The sequence below is a fragment of the Aspergillus fijiensis genome (assembly GCF_003184825.1).
Source record: "Aspergillus fijiensis CBS 313.89 unplaced genomic scaffold BO72scaffold_56, whole genome shotgun sequence".
Taxonomy (NCBI): domain Eukaryota; kingdom Fungi; phylum Ascomycota; class Eurotiomycetes; order Eurotiales; family Aspergillaceae; genus Aspergillus; species Aspergillus fijiensis.
The window spans coordinates 43,548-56,682 of NW_024469032.1; the positions used below are offsets into that span (position 1 = coordinate 43,548).

General features: G+C 53.3%; 5 protein-coding genes across 5 annotated transcripts; 2 read left to right on the forward strand and 3 right to left on the reverse strand.

Moving 5' to 3' along the window:
* Window positions 1-231: 231 nt before the first annotated feature.
* On the reverse strand, window positions 232-2,796 carry BO72DRAFT_451408 (NADPH cytochrome P450 oxidoreductase family protein). Its single transcript, XM_040945480.1, has one exon. The coding sequence runs from the start codon at window positions 2,445-2,447 to the stop codon at window positions 315-317; it is 2,133 nt and encodes a 710-aa protein (XP_040797726.1). The 5' UTR covers window positions 2,448-2,796; the 3' UTR covers window positions 232-314.
* Window positions 2,797-3,423: 627 nt separating this feature from the next.
* On the reverse strand, window positions 3,424-5,072 carry BO72DRAFT_386390 (cytochrome P450; the record flags this gene model as incomplete). The annotated part of the gene is made up of 2 exons (XM_040941630.1): window positions 3,424-4,910; window positions 4,967-5,072. 2 exons carry the CDS (start codon window positions 5,070-5,072, stop codon window positions 3,424-3,426), a joined length of 1,593 nt encoding a protein of 530 aa, XP_040797727.1.
* A 725-nt stretch (window positions 5,073-5,797) lies between these two features.
* BO72DRAFT_227396 (myo-inositol transporter) lies at window positions 5,798-8,059 on the forward strand. The gene is made up of 4 exons (XM_040939822.1): window positions 5,798-6,244; window positions 6,376-7,110; window positions 7,165-7,355; window positions 7,426-8,059. Exons 1-4 carry the CDS (start codon window positions 6,067-6,069, stop codon window positions 7,918-7,920), a joined length of 1,599 nt encoding a protein of 532 aa, XP_040797728.1. The 5' UTR covers window positions 5,798-6,066; the 3' UTR covers window positions 7,921-8,059.
* On the forward strand, window positions 8,060-8,737 carry BO72DRAFT_227397 (uncharacterized protein). The gene has a single exon (XM_040939823.1). The coding sequence runs from the start codon at window positions 8,199-8,201 to the stop codon at window positions 8,580-8,582; it is 384 nt and encodes a 127-aa protein (XP_040797729.1). The 5' UTR covers window positions 8,060-8,198; the 3' UTR covers window positions 8,583-8,737.
* Window positions 8,738-9,718: 981 nt separating this feature from the next.
* On the reverse strand, window positions 9,719-12,360 carry BO72DRAFT_386475 (apses transcription factor StuA; the record flags this gene model as incomplete). Its single annotated transcript, XM_040941636.1, has 5 exons — window positions 9,719-10,394; window positions 10,443-11,105; window positions 11,174-11,306; window positions 11,379-11,576; window positions 11,643-12,360. Coding segments are annotated over 5 exons (2,388 nt in total), but the record flags the coding sequence as incomplete, so codon positions are not given.
* Between the last annotated feature and the right edge of the window lie 775 nt (window positions 12,361-13,135).

The window sequence follows — 13,135 nt, forward strand, 5'->3', positions numbered from 1 at the left end:
CTTTCTATTCACATTTACAAACTGAGTTCATCTTGCGCTGTACATGATCGGCCTGCAAAGAGAACATAATGAAGCGAGGTGCATGGATTGAATGATTTCTTAATAGGTATACTACACTTCATAGTTGCAAGTGGCCAGTTTGGTCATTTCGTCTGTCTTTCCCTAAGCACTGCCCACAATTTCATTCCACCTACAATATACTGGTTCTCATACTTGATCGAAACGCTACATCTGATTCATTACTCATGAGAAAATATCCGTAAGACCACAAAAGCTGAAACCCTGCTGAAATTTAGAGCACGAGATTCAACTACCTAGCCCCAAACATCTTCTTGCCACTTCCCCTTCCTCTTGAAGGCTTTACTCCAATCGTTCCACTCCCCATCACTCCATCCCTTCGTCTTCCGCATGGCCTGGCCGACTGTCTTCTCCACCTCGCGCGCCATTCCTGCCCGCCCGCATATGTACACGTTCGCGCCCTCCTCGATCAGCCTGATCACGTCTTCGCCGTGCTCCCCGACCCGATCTTGAACGTATTGGCGAGGCGTCTCCTCGTGCCGGGAGAAAGCCGTTACGATGCGGAGATGGTCACTCAATGCGGTTTGGAGAGCTTCCAGCTCTTCGCGATAGATGAAGTCTTCATCGGGCCGCCGGCAGCCGAAGAATAGGATCATCTCCCCGACATCACGGCCGACCTGCTGCAGCTGGCGGCGCTCGGCGATAAAGGCCCGGAAAGGGGCCAAGCCAGTCCCGGCGGCGACCATGATGAGCGGACAGTTGGCTAGGCGAGGTAGCTTGAATTTGCTCTTGCGGAGGTGAGCAAGGACTTGGCCGCCCTCGAGCGCATCGCTGGGGCCGGGGAGGTAATAGGTGAGGCCGTGAGGGTGAGCACCGGTTGCAGCGTCGCGATAGTGCTCTGACAAGGCGAGGAGGTAGTTGGAGGTCACGCCATGGATGATTTCTGTGGGGTTCTCGGGGACGGGGCTTGAGGCGACGAGGACGGTGATGGAGGGTTTGCGAGGGGAGAGAACACTACTTGATGAGATTGAGTAGTAGCGGGGCTGGATCGGGGACATGGTTTCAACAAGATAGGACAGGGGCAGTTGCGTCCAGATCTGACCGGGAGCGGCCAGCTGAAGAAGACGGCCAAGATTGACATGGGTGCGACGAAGGAAGTCAGCGTATGCGGCCTTGTCTTGGCCAAGGCGAAGCAGAAACGCCTTGGCTTCTGGCGTGGGAGCAAACGGGGCCAGCCCCAGAACTTGGTCTCGGTTGACCGGCGCTCCGATCTCAAGGTAATAGCGAAAGAGCGCAGCGGGGGTCGTAGGCGTGGGGATCTTGACTTTGGTGGCTGCGTCCACGGATCGGATTACAATGGGCACATGGCGACGGTCCGTGCGGCCCAGCACATGTAGTAAACGCTCGACCTCGACGTCAGGGTTGCCAGGCCATATGGCTAGGTGGTCACCAGTCTTGTAGGTAAATTCTGGCTGACGAGTTAGGTCTAGGTCCAAATGCAGGCAATCGCGGTCCGCCGTCGAGAAAAGCTGCCGCGCGCTGGACACAGGAAGGGCGCGTATGGCGGAGCACTGAGCAGACACCTTGCCTGAAGGATCGCGAGCATCTGGTACACCATGATGGAGGTCGATGGGCTCCAGTGATTCATCTTCGTCCACTGTCAATGTGGGTAGGTATTGAGCTTCGCCTTCCTCAAAGCCCAGCTGGGTGCGGCAGGCAGCGAAGAGGTCGTCCTTCCAGCTGATAAAGTCCTCTTGCGTGGTACCTTCAGCATCATTGGCTCTGCCTACAGACAGCAATGATCGAGCACCGCGCTGATCCAAAGCCTGGACAACCACGTCAACGACTCGGTTATAGAACTTGTAGTTGCTGTTGCCCAGCCCGAAGGCGCAGTAGCGGAAATTGGATAGTGATCCCTCGGGAGCCTTCTGAATCCAATCCCAAAATTCCGCTGTGTTGTCACTCGGATCCCCCTCTCCATATGTAGAAAGCAGAAAAATGGCTATTTTGGAGTTTGGAATCTCGCGGATTGAATCTGGGTCATAATCTGACAGATCTGCCGTCATGGTGGACTGCTGGAAGCGCAAGGCGATCTCGCGTGCTAGGCGATGAGCAAAACCCTCTGCAGTCCCCGACTGGGAGCCCCAGAAGACGACAATGTTTTTGTCCGCCTCAGCGAGCTTCTGCGCAATATTGCGTGTTTCTTGATGTGCGTTGGTGCCGGATGCACCGCCCATCTTCAACTGAGGACGCTCATAGAGCAAATGACGGTAGGGGTCAGGCTGATCCCAGAGCACACCACGCGATAGATAGGTAGCAGCGGCCATCGACAGGACCGTCAAGGCGGCATAGTCGGCGGTCCCAGTAGGGGTCAAGCACCTGGCCAGCTGTTGCAAGGCTTCAGGTGAAAGATGCCATGGGGCACTCATGCTGGGTGAGTGGAAGGTGATGGATGATGGTGTCTGATCAAGATGGTTCACAAGGTGGGAAGCAATGCTTTCTTAAAAGCCTCACCGCAGCCAAGTCTTACTCAAGCCATCCTACTGGCTTGAATTGGTACTGTAGGTCTATGAGGAGGCCGGGTCGGCATTTGACGGCCTTTCTCCATCTGTAGACGGGGCGGAGCGGAGAGGTGTGGGGAGAGGCGAGGGGGAATTGGCGAAAGGCGGGGAAGAAGTGGGGGAGGCGAGAGATTTTCAAAATGGAAAACAAGGAGGTTTGCAGGTGGAGGTTTGGAGAGCATGAGTTGTCCCTGCTGGTGTGTGAGAACGATGACACTTTCACTTCCACTCCATTATTGTGGAAGTATTCTCTCCGTAAAGGAAAGGGAGATATTCCCCGCTCACGGACAATATTTCCTCCCCTGGCCTCTGCGCACCCGCGCCAGTTATTTACCTTTACCCCATTGGGACAGAACCTCTTTATCCTGTCTCGGACACTTTCTCCCCTCCAGGCTCAAAGTTCATTCAACACTTCCTCTCCAGTCTCCACCATCCATCCACCCATCCATCCATCCATCATCATCATCCCCACGGGGAACCTTTGCAAATCCTTCCCATGCATATTACATGCAGAATACTGTGGCATTGAGCTATGTCCGTGCACGTCGATCTCTCGAACAAAGATTACACAACAGGTCATTCTCCAACTGATCTGTCTCGCTCGGGTATGTATTGTAGTGGTGCAACACCACCTAGGCATAGAAGGGTTACTGCAGGAATTGATCTTCGATTTCCAATATTTACACTGCGATCAATCTATGTAATAAGCTTGTGTGGGGCAAGCAACAACAAATAACAGTCATCAGTCATCAATTGGATCATCCTATGCCTTATGCCTCGAAATCTAAGGTGAAAAGGTAATGTGAGAAGACGCAAAACAGTTGGAGCAGAAAGCCATGACTAACTACGAGTCATGCATCGGTACTTCTCGCCGCCAAATCTTCACAGGCATATCACCCAAAATAAGATTCATCGTCTCCTCTCGCTGCAGTTCCCACTCCGGAGACGGCAAGGCGAACTCATACCGGCGTACCAAGGTCGCCAGAATCTTGGCCTGCTCTAGGTACGAGATGTTGCGTCCAATGCATGAACGGGCGCCAGCCGAGAAGGCAATGAAGTACGGCTGCAATGCTTTCCCTTCCTCGCCCAACCAGCGCTCCGGGATGTACTTGTCGGCTTTGCGGAACGCTCTCTCATCTCGATGAGCCACAAACGCCGACATGCTGACGGAGGTGTTGCCTGGGACCCACTGGCCAAGGATCTCCATTCCCTCCGGTGGCGTTTCGCGCGGCAATCCGTGAGAAGTAGGTGGGAAGATACGGAGCGACTCGTCCAGACATGCCCGTAGATAAGGCAGGTGCTTCACTTTGTCGTATGGCGCAATGATCTCGTCCGGTTCAAGGACGGCGTCCACTTCAGCTCGCAGCTTCTGCAGACATTTGGGGTTCTTCAGCAGCTGGTACATCACGTTGGTGATGGCGATGGCGGTGGTCACACTGCCCGCGTTCATCATGATATTGACCTCAGCCAGCACCTCGCCCCATTCAAGTTGGTTGGCACGGCCGTTCTTGTCCTCCATCAATGCTTGGAAGAAGTCATCCAGTCGCTCGCCTTCTTCGTACCGTCGCAGCCGCTCGGTTCCGCGACGCCAGATGATGTTGTCCCAGTGATCGGAGGACTGTTGCATGCGCTTGAAATACGGGATCACGTTCACCAGCCGGTTGAGGGTCGGATACCACTCGTAGTTCCAGAGGATGAGTGATTGTTTCCGCGCTGTAGGGTAGAGAGCCTCACGCAGGGACACCTCATACGTGCTACCATCCTTGCGCTCCGCCACGCAGAGATCATGTCCTTGATCTAGGAAGCCCAGCTTCTCTGACAGACCAATGTCGGCAATGGCATCTAAAGTGAAAAAGTTTGTCCACGCCCGGAAATCCAGAGTCAAGTCAGCTCGATCGGGTGCTTGCTTTCCCGCTGCCACTGCTGCGGACGGAGCTGCCGTGCACACACGGTCAAAGTGTGCGACCACCTTCTCGCACTTGTCACTGACCTTGTGCTCCCATGTCTCCAAATTCTTCAAAGCGTATGCTGAAGACAGAACTTTGCGCTTCCGGGCGTGATCTGGCTTGTCCACGACATCGGCCAAGTGATAATGAGAGCCTGCCGTGATGACATACGACGGGTCCTTGATGCACTTGGTGTTGTGTCCATAGATGTCCTTGATGGCGCGCACGTCTCCGTATGAAAGCATATTAGGGCCTGTGCGGATAACGGGCTTCTCCCGGTGTAGCTCCATCAGCTCGCGAGAGCGGAATCCACGTGAAGCCATGAACATGAAGGGGATTGCAGACATCCCTGAGATGGGAGTCAGATTAGGATATTTCCGCAGCCCTTTGAAGAGGTTAGCGATTATGAACCTCGACGAGTTTTGTGTCCCTGATGCCTACCTTTCGAATCGCGGAGGTACTGCATAAATGGCCAAATGAAAAGATACAAGATGCCTACCAGCCCGACCACAAAAGCATACGGCGCAACGCTGAACATAGACAACATATCGGTGGCCATGGTTTCCACTGTTCTCTCGGTTGAAGAAGGTCTGTAATATGAAGAAAGGGTGATCGAGCCCAAGGGGAGACTAGTTGTCTGCGAAGATCAAGCCCGAGTCAGATTGTATGCCAGCTGGTTTGCTTGCCAGGGTGCTGGGAGGTGCTACTTATAACCTCAGAAGCAAGAAGTGGCATTCGCACAGTTTTGAGTATCCGACGAGGTGCTGAGCATCTTGCTGAAATCCGGGACCGACTTGCCCGTACAGTGAAACCATGGGTGAGTACCACAAGGGTCTCGCTTGTGATGGGGTAGATGACCATGTCATCATCTACTGTCTCCTCTTTTCTTCTCCACCTTCACTTTTCCTAACATCATCGCCATCGTTCCCGAACGCAAGCAGCAGGTCGGGGAAAACTACCCTTCGTGGTAACCAGCAAGAGCGGGAAGAATTTCTCCCTTGAATTTGACACACTCTGGGATAAAAAGCCTCGTTGAACTCAAACAACGAATCAAAACCAATCCACCGAGGCCGGTTTCTTCAAGAGTGGAAGGCATATCCTTGGTCGAGGTCCAGTCCTGGTTATTGTCTCCCTGGTCCTCCAAAGTCCTTGATCGACAAAGAGGATCCAGGCGGCATTTGAGAACTATGACCCTGGTTGGCGAAGCAGCGAATCAGGTCGCCGCGATATAGAGCAAGTAACAGGCATCTGGGGAAATCCGGGGTATTCTGTCAACCATGGAACCGTGCCGAGCCATGAAGCAATACCCGAAACTTTCCCCCATCTGAGGGGGAATGAACATGGGTACTGTCAAGAATGTCGCTGCCCCCTCACGACCAGCCAACGATGCTCAGCGTAAATAAGCCCGAGGATTTCGTCAATCTGGTCTATTCCTATTTCTGGTCAAGGTGTCTCTGCGCCGAATGTAGATTGATCCGTTGGGATTGTTCAACCTAGACTGCTCAGGAGCACACAGTGTTCTACTCTACCCTCATTCTACCATGGCTGCCGCCGAAGAACTTCCTAAAAAGTCATCAAACGACGAGTTGAAGCCACATGTGTTTCATGACGAGAACCTGGTGGTCAGTAACGGCCTAGATGACTCTATTGAGTCAACGCTTCCGGGCAAAGCTATCTGGTTGATAGCGTGCACTGTCTCTATGGGGGGATTCCTCTTCGGTAAGCATGATATCCAGTATCCCGTTGTGTTGTTCGGCAACGGCAGCAGTGGAATTATTTCCCTCTCCTGAGCTTCAGGCCCCCTTGCGTTCAGCAGATGTACTGACCACTTCTTATCGGGGCTATTGCAGGCTACGATACTGGTGTCATTTCGGCCGTGCTTGTCAATCTGGGAGATGATTTGGGCCAAACATTATCGTCCAGTGATCAGGAATTGATTACTTCTATCACGTCTGGAGGGGCCCTCATCGGCGCGGTCCTCGCCGGCTTGACTTCCGACAAGTATGGGCGCAAGCTAGCCATCTACGTTGGCTGTGCTGTCTTCTTCGTGGGGACGGTCTTGCAAGTTGCATCATTCTCTCTGGCACAGATGGTGGTTGGTCGATTAGTCGTTGGCTTTGGTGTAGGTGAGGCAGCCATGATCGTGCCTCTCTACATTGGAGAGATGGCTCCGGCCCGGTATCGCGGTCGAATGATCGTGTTTGACAACATCTGTGTGACATTTGGACAACTCATTTCCTATGCCCTCGGAGCTGCGTTTACCAACGTCTCCCAAGGATGGCGATATACCATTGCTATCGGTGCTGTGCCGGCTGTTGCCCTCGCGGCTACAATGCCACTCTGCCCTGAGACTCCCCGACAGCTGGTCTCCCATGGCCGAGACGAGGAAGCCAGAAAGGTCATCGCGCAGATCTTTCCTCGGGCAACGGATCAGCAGGTTGCCGCCAAGATCCAGGTAATTCGACATAGTATTGAAGAGTCCTCGGTATCGGTGTCAGAGAAGAGTCTGTGGTGGCAGGCCAAGCAGCTCTTTACCGTGGGAGAAAACTTGCGCGCCTTGATCACTGCCTGTTCCGTTATGGCCGGTACGTCCTTCTCTTGTCTCCTGGCCTTGGAAAGTCCACGCTGACGCACGTTAGTCTCACAACTCGGAGGATTCAACACGTTGATGTACTACTCTGCCACACTTTTCTCCCTGGTTGGTTTCAACCAAGCAACGGCCGTATCCATTGTGGTTGGGGCAACAAATTTCATCTTTGGCTTTCCCAACTTCGCCTTCATTGACCGATTTGGCCGACGATTGATGCTGCTGGTCACACTTCTAGGGATGGTAAGCAGTATCTTTTGCTGACTTCACTTTTGCGTATCTTCTTGCGTTCCTGACGCCAAGCCATCTATAGTCTCTCTCGCTGGTTGTCGTTGCCGTCGTCTTCTATTGGATCCCTGTCAACTCGGACCTCAGCTTTTCCGGCCCTCGTGAGATGACCTGGGCAAGTATCGTCCTGCTGGTTGCCCTCATCATCTACATTGCCTTCTATTCTGCCGGCGTCGCTCCCATCTCATGGGTCGGCACCGAGTTCTTACCGCTAGAGGTGCGGGCTCTCGGGACCATGGTCAACACTGTCACATGCTGGGGCTGTAACATTGTCATCTCATCGACGTTTCTGTCAATGATGAAGGGCATGACTCCAAGCGGAGCCTTTGGCTTCTACGCGGGGATATGCTTCCTGGGATGGCTCTTTGCGGTCTTCTGCTATGCCGAAGTGCACAATATGCCCCTGGAATCAGTGAGGGAGATCTACACGGACGGCTTCGGAGTCCAAAAGGCCAAAGAGATCCAGAGACAATTGAGGCAGATGCGGCAAGATGAAGAGCTCGCCAGACAGACAGAATAAGCTTCCCGAGCCGGGGATGCTACACCCTTGACTAACTTGCATCATGCGATTCCCACGATCAATCCGAAGTTGAACCGCCATTGACAGCGTTTGCCGGGGACACACTCCTGGGGAGGTCACGACTAGTTATCTGCAGCAGCATCTACAGCAGACCTATCGAATCCAAGCGCGGAATCTGCGCGACCGGGGCGCTCTGCGCAACAGAATTTCCTCATGCACTAGATTATGGCAGCTCTTTTCTTTTTTTTTCTTCTTTTTTTTTTCTAATCTCAGGTGGAATGTCAGGTACACGCAGCGAGTTTCTTGTTTCTTCCTCCACTTCTTCCCCTTCCTTCATCTCTTGTCCGCAGTACACTCACCATCTTGTATTCTATTCCTTCTCCGGGCCTACTCACAATTTCATGACATTGATGATTCTATCGAGCAGTTCACACATCTCTTTCCGTTCAATTTCCCCTGCATGTACGAATGGTATGGACGTGCAGTGCATACTATACTTCACTTTTCACTTCCACCCATGTAATATCGCTATACTGTACATTTACTGTACGTTAAGCGGCGCAGTCGCCGCACACCGGTTGATGTATGTAGTTGCAATAGCTAGCAATCATCTTGCACTGGTAGCCAACATGTTTCAGAAGCACATACCTCTCGCTGTATAAGCAGTCGGATGGGTCCAGCCAGCGTGACCAGTGCAATGTTTTCACCCATAAGCTGGGTGCAGTAGCTATTTCCGTTCAGGAGAACATCCAGCAGAAGAAGAGACGTCTTCCTTATGGACTTTCCGCCAAACGTGGCAAGCTCCCAGGCATAAATTGCTGCGCCGCCTGCAGCAAGTAGGGTTCTTGCTGCCCCGACCACCGCTTCTCAAGGCCGGGTCACATGTCATTATGTCGTTCACTTGCACGTGACCTATTGCCACAGGCCTCTGGGCCCTACGTTGTCGATCGGTCTCTCTCTTACCAAGCTACTCAACTCAACAAGCTACACTCGAACCCCAAGGAACTACAATCAAAGGCTGGAAATGGAAACCCATGGAGTTTTAGATGCCCATACATGTAAGATAAAACAAATGCGCAAAACATGAACACCAGGAACCGACTCCAGTCAGCTGGGTCCCTGGAGATGCAGGAATGGAGAGAAAAGACGATGAAAACAAATAAAAAAGGGCTGGGCCACAAACAGTATAATCCAAAATTCTCGTCATAGGAAATTCGTGACATCATGGTCGTTAAATATAGCCGGTCAGAAACAATGCGCAAACCAACACAATGACCAAAAACCACACACCAGAGCGCTGACCATCCCTATTGTCCCCCGAACCCGCACAGACACAGTTCTCATGATGACTGTTTTTCGCGGCAACCCACCATGCAAGAACCTCATGCGTGAACCTTCCAGACAAAAGACATTAAATGATTGAAAGTTTGGGTCTCGACGGAGGCCCACAAATGCATGCATAATCCCCCTAGCCTACCGAATCATTACCTGGGCCCAGCCGGGTACAGGTAATCGCAGCAGACACTCAACAAGCCGAATAAATGCTTCTTCGGTGGTGGCAGTGAGAGACCCCAACAAGTGGTGGTGCAAGCTCAGAGCAACCACGCCGAAGAGAAGGTCTATTATAAAGGCGAAGAAAGCGAAACCCCCATAGTACACGCCATTAGAGAGAGAGACCCTTCAAAGAAAACATTTTGTCTTTTCTCCAAAGAAAAGATCGTGCTTTTCGTGATTGTTTTTTTCCTTTTTTCTTTCCCTCTTAATTCGCGGTTGTGTCTCCCTTCAGGGCCCGCACCGGTCACCGACGACGAGACATGACACCCCCTGCCTTCATGGGCTGCAATCCAAGAGCAACACCGCCAACAGGCCCTCCGACAGAGGTCTCGCTAAGCGTCTTACGCCGCTTGCTCTCAAAGTCGGGGCCCCGACTGTCAGGGCGGGCAATTCGGTCCACCTCGTCATCTTCCCTCATCCGCTTGGTGGAACCGATCGAACCATTGAGACCATTTGAATATCCGGAGGGTGGATTGGGGACCGAGTAATTGTCCGAGGTGGCACCGTTGTTAGACGTTCCGCGCGTGTCGCTGACAATGTTGTAGAGACTACTGGCAGCCGCAGGGCGCGGGGGGGTACTGTACCCAGAGCCCCATGGCGGAGGACCACCACTGGTGCGCGGGGTCATTCTTCCGGAGCCGTTCTGCTGTGTAGGAGAGCCAGTGATCTCGGGTGTGAGCTGAGAATGGTCTCCAGTTAGGCTGCCCACAGATGGATTGGTGGTATAGGTGTAGGAACCGCGGCTGGTATTGTAGCCGGAATTGTCATGCTGCACGTATTCCGACTCATGCTCCGCAACCGATTCATTTCCAGCGCTGGTCACATGCCCATTGCTCTGGGTATACCGTTCGGGCTTGACATCAGTCGACTCTCCTTCCGGCTGTGCGCCCGGCGTACGGCTTGAGGGCGGACCCATCTCACTCTTCAGATATGGCTCACTCTTGAGATATGGCTCGCTCTTCAGGTACGGTTCACTCTTCAGGTAAGGGGTAGAGGACATCGTCTGCCCGTAGGGTGCCATGCCAGTCGGTTGCGATGCATAGTGAGGGTGAGAGGGCGGCGCCGCAGAGTAATAAGGCTTGGAGTCGTAGCCTGGCTGACCCTGAAACGATTGCATTCCTTGCATGTTATTCCCTGGTGGAGTTGTAGCTGGTGTGGTTGGCATCGAGCGGGCGTTGCTCAAAGCCGTGTCAATGGAGAGAGGCTGAGAGTTGGGCACACCTGATGGCATTCCCTGGTTGTTCCAGTCGTATGAGGCGTTGGAGTTGGTAATACCCATGAGACTCGAGGCACTCGCAGGAGGAGTGGGGAAAGTATGAGCCCGGTCAAGCCCCGGCCTCCCACCTTGTTGCGAGGCCACTGTGGGGGGTTGAGCCATGTGCGACGGCACACCAGCTTGCAGAGAATGATGATGATGATGTAAAGTAGGCGGCTGAGGCCCCTGAGACGTACGTGCGGCTGCTTGAGAGCCCTCCATGCGCCGCTGCTGAGACTCTTGCACAACTAGATTAGTTCTGCTTGTGTTTGTCGGGTGATACAACAGTCCCCCAATGTTGTGAACAAACAACGGATACAGCAAGTCTGTAATTTTCTCCTTGTTAGCGAACTCGAGGGCCCGCTCGAAAGGAATCCTATTTCCAAAGATGGTCAGCGTTCACGTAGTGGCTAGAGCCGAGTTTCTAGAGCAAGATTATCGTACCAAACGCCCTTGAGGTGCATGGGGCCAATCTTGACGACATGACGGATCTTTTCGCTTTTCAGAATCCCATCACGACGCCCGCGGGTCATTCCCGCCACATTCAGAAGCTTCGTGCCATTGATCATTGAGTTGTCTGTAGAGCAGGGTTAGCCAAATATGAGGTTCTCTGTATTCGCCAGACCGACTACGATGTGCTCCATCTCACCTTCACGTCGAGCAACACAGACTCCTTTGGCTTCAACCTGATAGCAGAGGCTTCCCTCATCCTCCCACAGTGTGGCGGTCACGCGTGGCTTCGATCCCGGCGGAGCGATCTGGCCGGTGAGATCGTACACGAAGCCCTGCGCAGGGGCGCCGGTTGAATTGCCATAGTTTTGAGTTGCCACCGCATGGCTTGTCACTGCTGGTTCGACGGGATCGGTTAGAGTCTCTGTATGTACGGTCAAAGGGAACCACGAGAATCACTTACCGGGTAGGGGCAGCAATTGAGCCGGGACCTGGCCACTCAGAGATGTCGTTGGGGGCTGGAGGCCAGGCTGGGATGAAGCTACGCCGCCTGGATAGGCATACGGGGCATAGGAGCCGGCCGGCCCATATGTCGTGGATGCTGGCTGCAGAACCGGCGGCTGCTGGTGGTATTGCGGGTAGTGAGCAATACCCCCAGCGGTGGCAGCATGCGAGGCATAAGGCTGGCCAGATGACAAATGCGAAGAATGAACGTCCATGTATGGTTGCGTCTGGTTCATGCTGCTGATCGGTGCTGGATTCTGATAGTAACTATCGCTAACCTGATTCTGCGCGAGCGAGTACTCTTGGGGTGCAGAGCCGTCCAGCGAAACGCGACCCTGGTTTGCCGCCGTTGTGAGGTCGGTCGAGGATGTCGGCGGGCTTCGAGTATCACTACCCCCGGGCGCGGAACCCGATAGACTGGTACGCGCGCTGGTGTTGTTGGACCCCAGGGCGGCGGCGGAGGCGTCGTCGTAGCTCGCCCGATAGGACTGGCCCGAGATGGCCTGCGAGGCCGTAGGGAGACTGAGAGCCGGAAGCTTGTCACCAGACAACAGAGGTCTCTCTGCGGCGTGGTGGTTATACCAAGGGATATCAACAGGACCTCTGGTGTGGACCTGCGAGATCGACGGTAGCTCCAGCTTTTCGGTTGACGGGGGTAACAGTTCTAATAATGGTAGTGAGGAGGTGCGGTGGAACGTCGGACTGTAAGATATGTCCGGCGTACCGAGAAAGTGGAAGAGAAAACGCTTGTCTGTGTTCTCGTTCTAAGCGTTCGTTTTTTTTCTTCGATGAATTGATTTCTGAGATCAGTCGGCACTTCGGGCACTGAGCTCGTTCCTGCTTGAACGTGCAATGTATCCGGGGCGAGACTCTCAGGATAAACTTGTGCGGGATCTGCAGCAAATATGCACACCGAGTCAAGTGTCAATGCAAGTCGGCAGATGGAATAGCTTTAGCAGGCAATGCAGGACATGCGATAATGTGCAATCGTGGCAGGCTCGTGGGCAGTCGTAACCATAAGACGCTAGAGGAGACCACTGGCGGAGACCAAGGAAATCGCTATGCAGAGACTTTGCGGACAGAAATCTAGATCCGAAGACGTGGGAGGGTTTTAATTCTCACAAGCAAGCCCAAGGAAAATAGATAGACAACAAGCGCTTGCGTATGGTTTAGAGGGGAAAACGCTCAGCCGATTCAGAAGGACACAATCATGGGTCTCGTTTCAAGTCGTGATAAGCAAAGCGGAGAGAGAAAACGACGTGACAGTCCAGCATCCAACGTCGAGTGTCTTCGGGGATGCTAGGCACAAAAGAGAAGTTGGTGTGCTGCGACAACGACACGAGGCGAGCAAAGTGGATTAAAATCGAGTCGTAACGGGTCGTAGAAAGTCGTTGCGTGCGGCGGGTGCAATGCTAATGTATGCTGTAGGCTCTAGGTAGAACACGGTCAACA

Excerpts from the sequence above, each read along its gene's own strand:
- BO72DRAFT_227396 (XM_040939822.1), top strand. The coding sequence starts at position 6,067 with ATGGCTGCCGCCGAAGAACTTCCTAAAAAGTCATCAAACGACGAGTTG. Across the intron at positions 6,245-6,375 it reads TATGGGGGGATTCCTCTTCG|GCTACGATACTGGTGTCATT; the intron begins GTAAGCATGATA and ends GGGCTATTGCAG. Across the intron at positions 7,356-7,425 it reads TGGTCACACTTCTAGGGATG|TCTCTCTCGCTGGTTGTCGT; the intron begins GTAAGCAGTATC and ends AGCCATCTATAG.
- BO72DRAFT_227397 (XM_040939823.1), top strand. The coding sequence starts at position 8,199 with ATGTCAGGTACACGCAGCGAGTTTCTTGTTTCTTCCTCCACTTCTTCC.
- BO72DRAFT_451408 (XM_040945480.1), bottom strand. The coding sequence starts at position 2,447 with ATGAGTGCCCCATGGCATCTTTCACCTGAAGCCTTGCAACAGCTGGCC.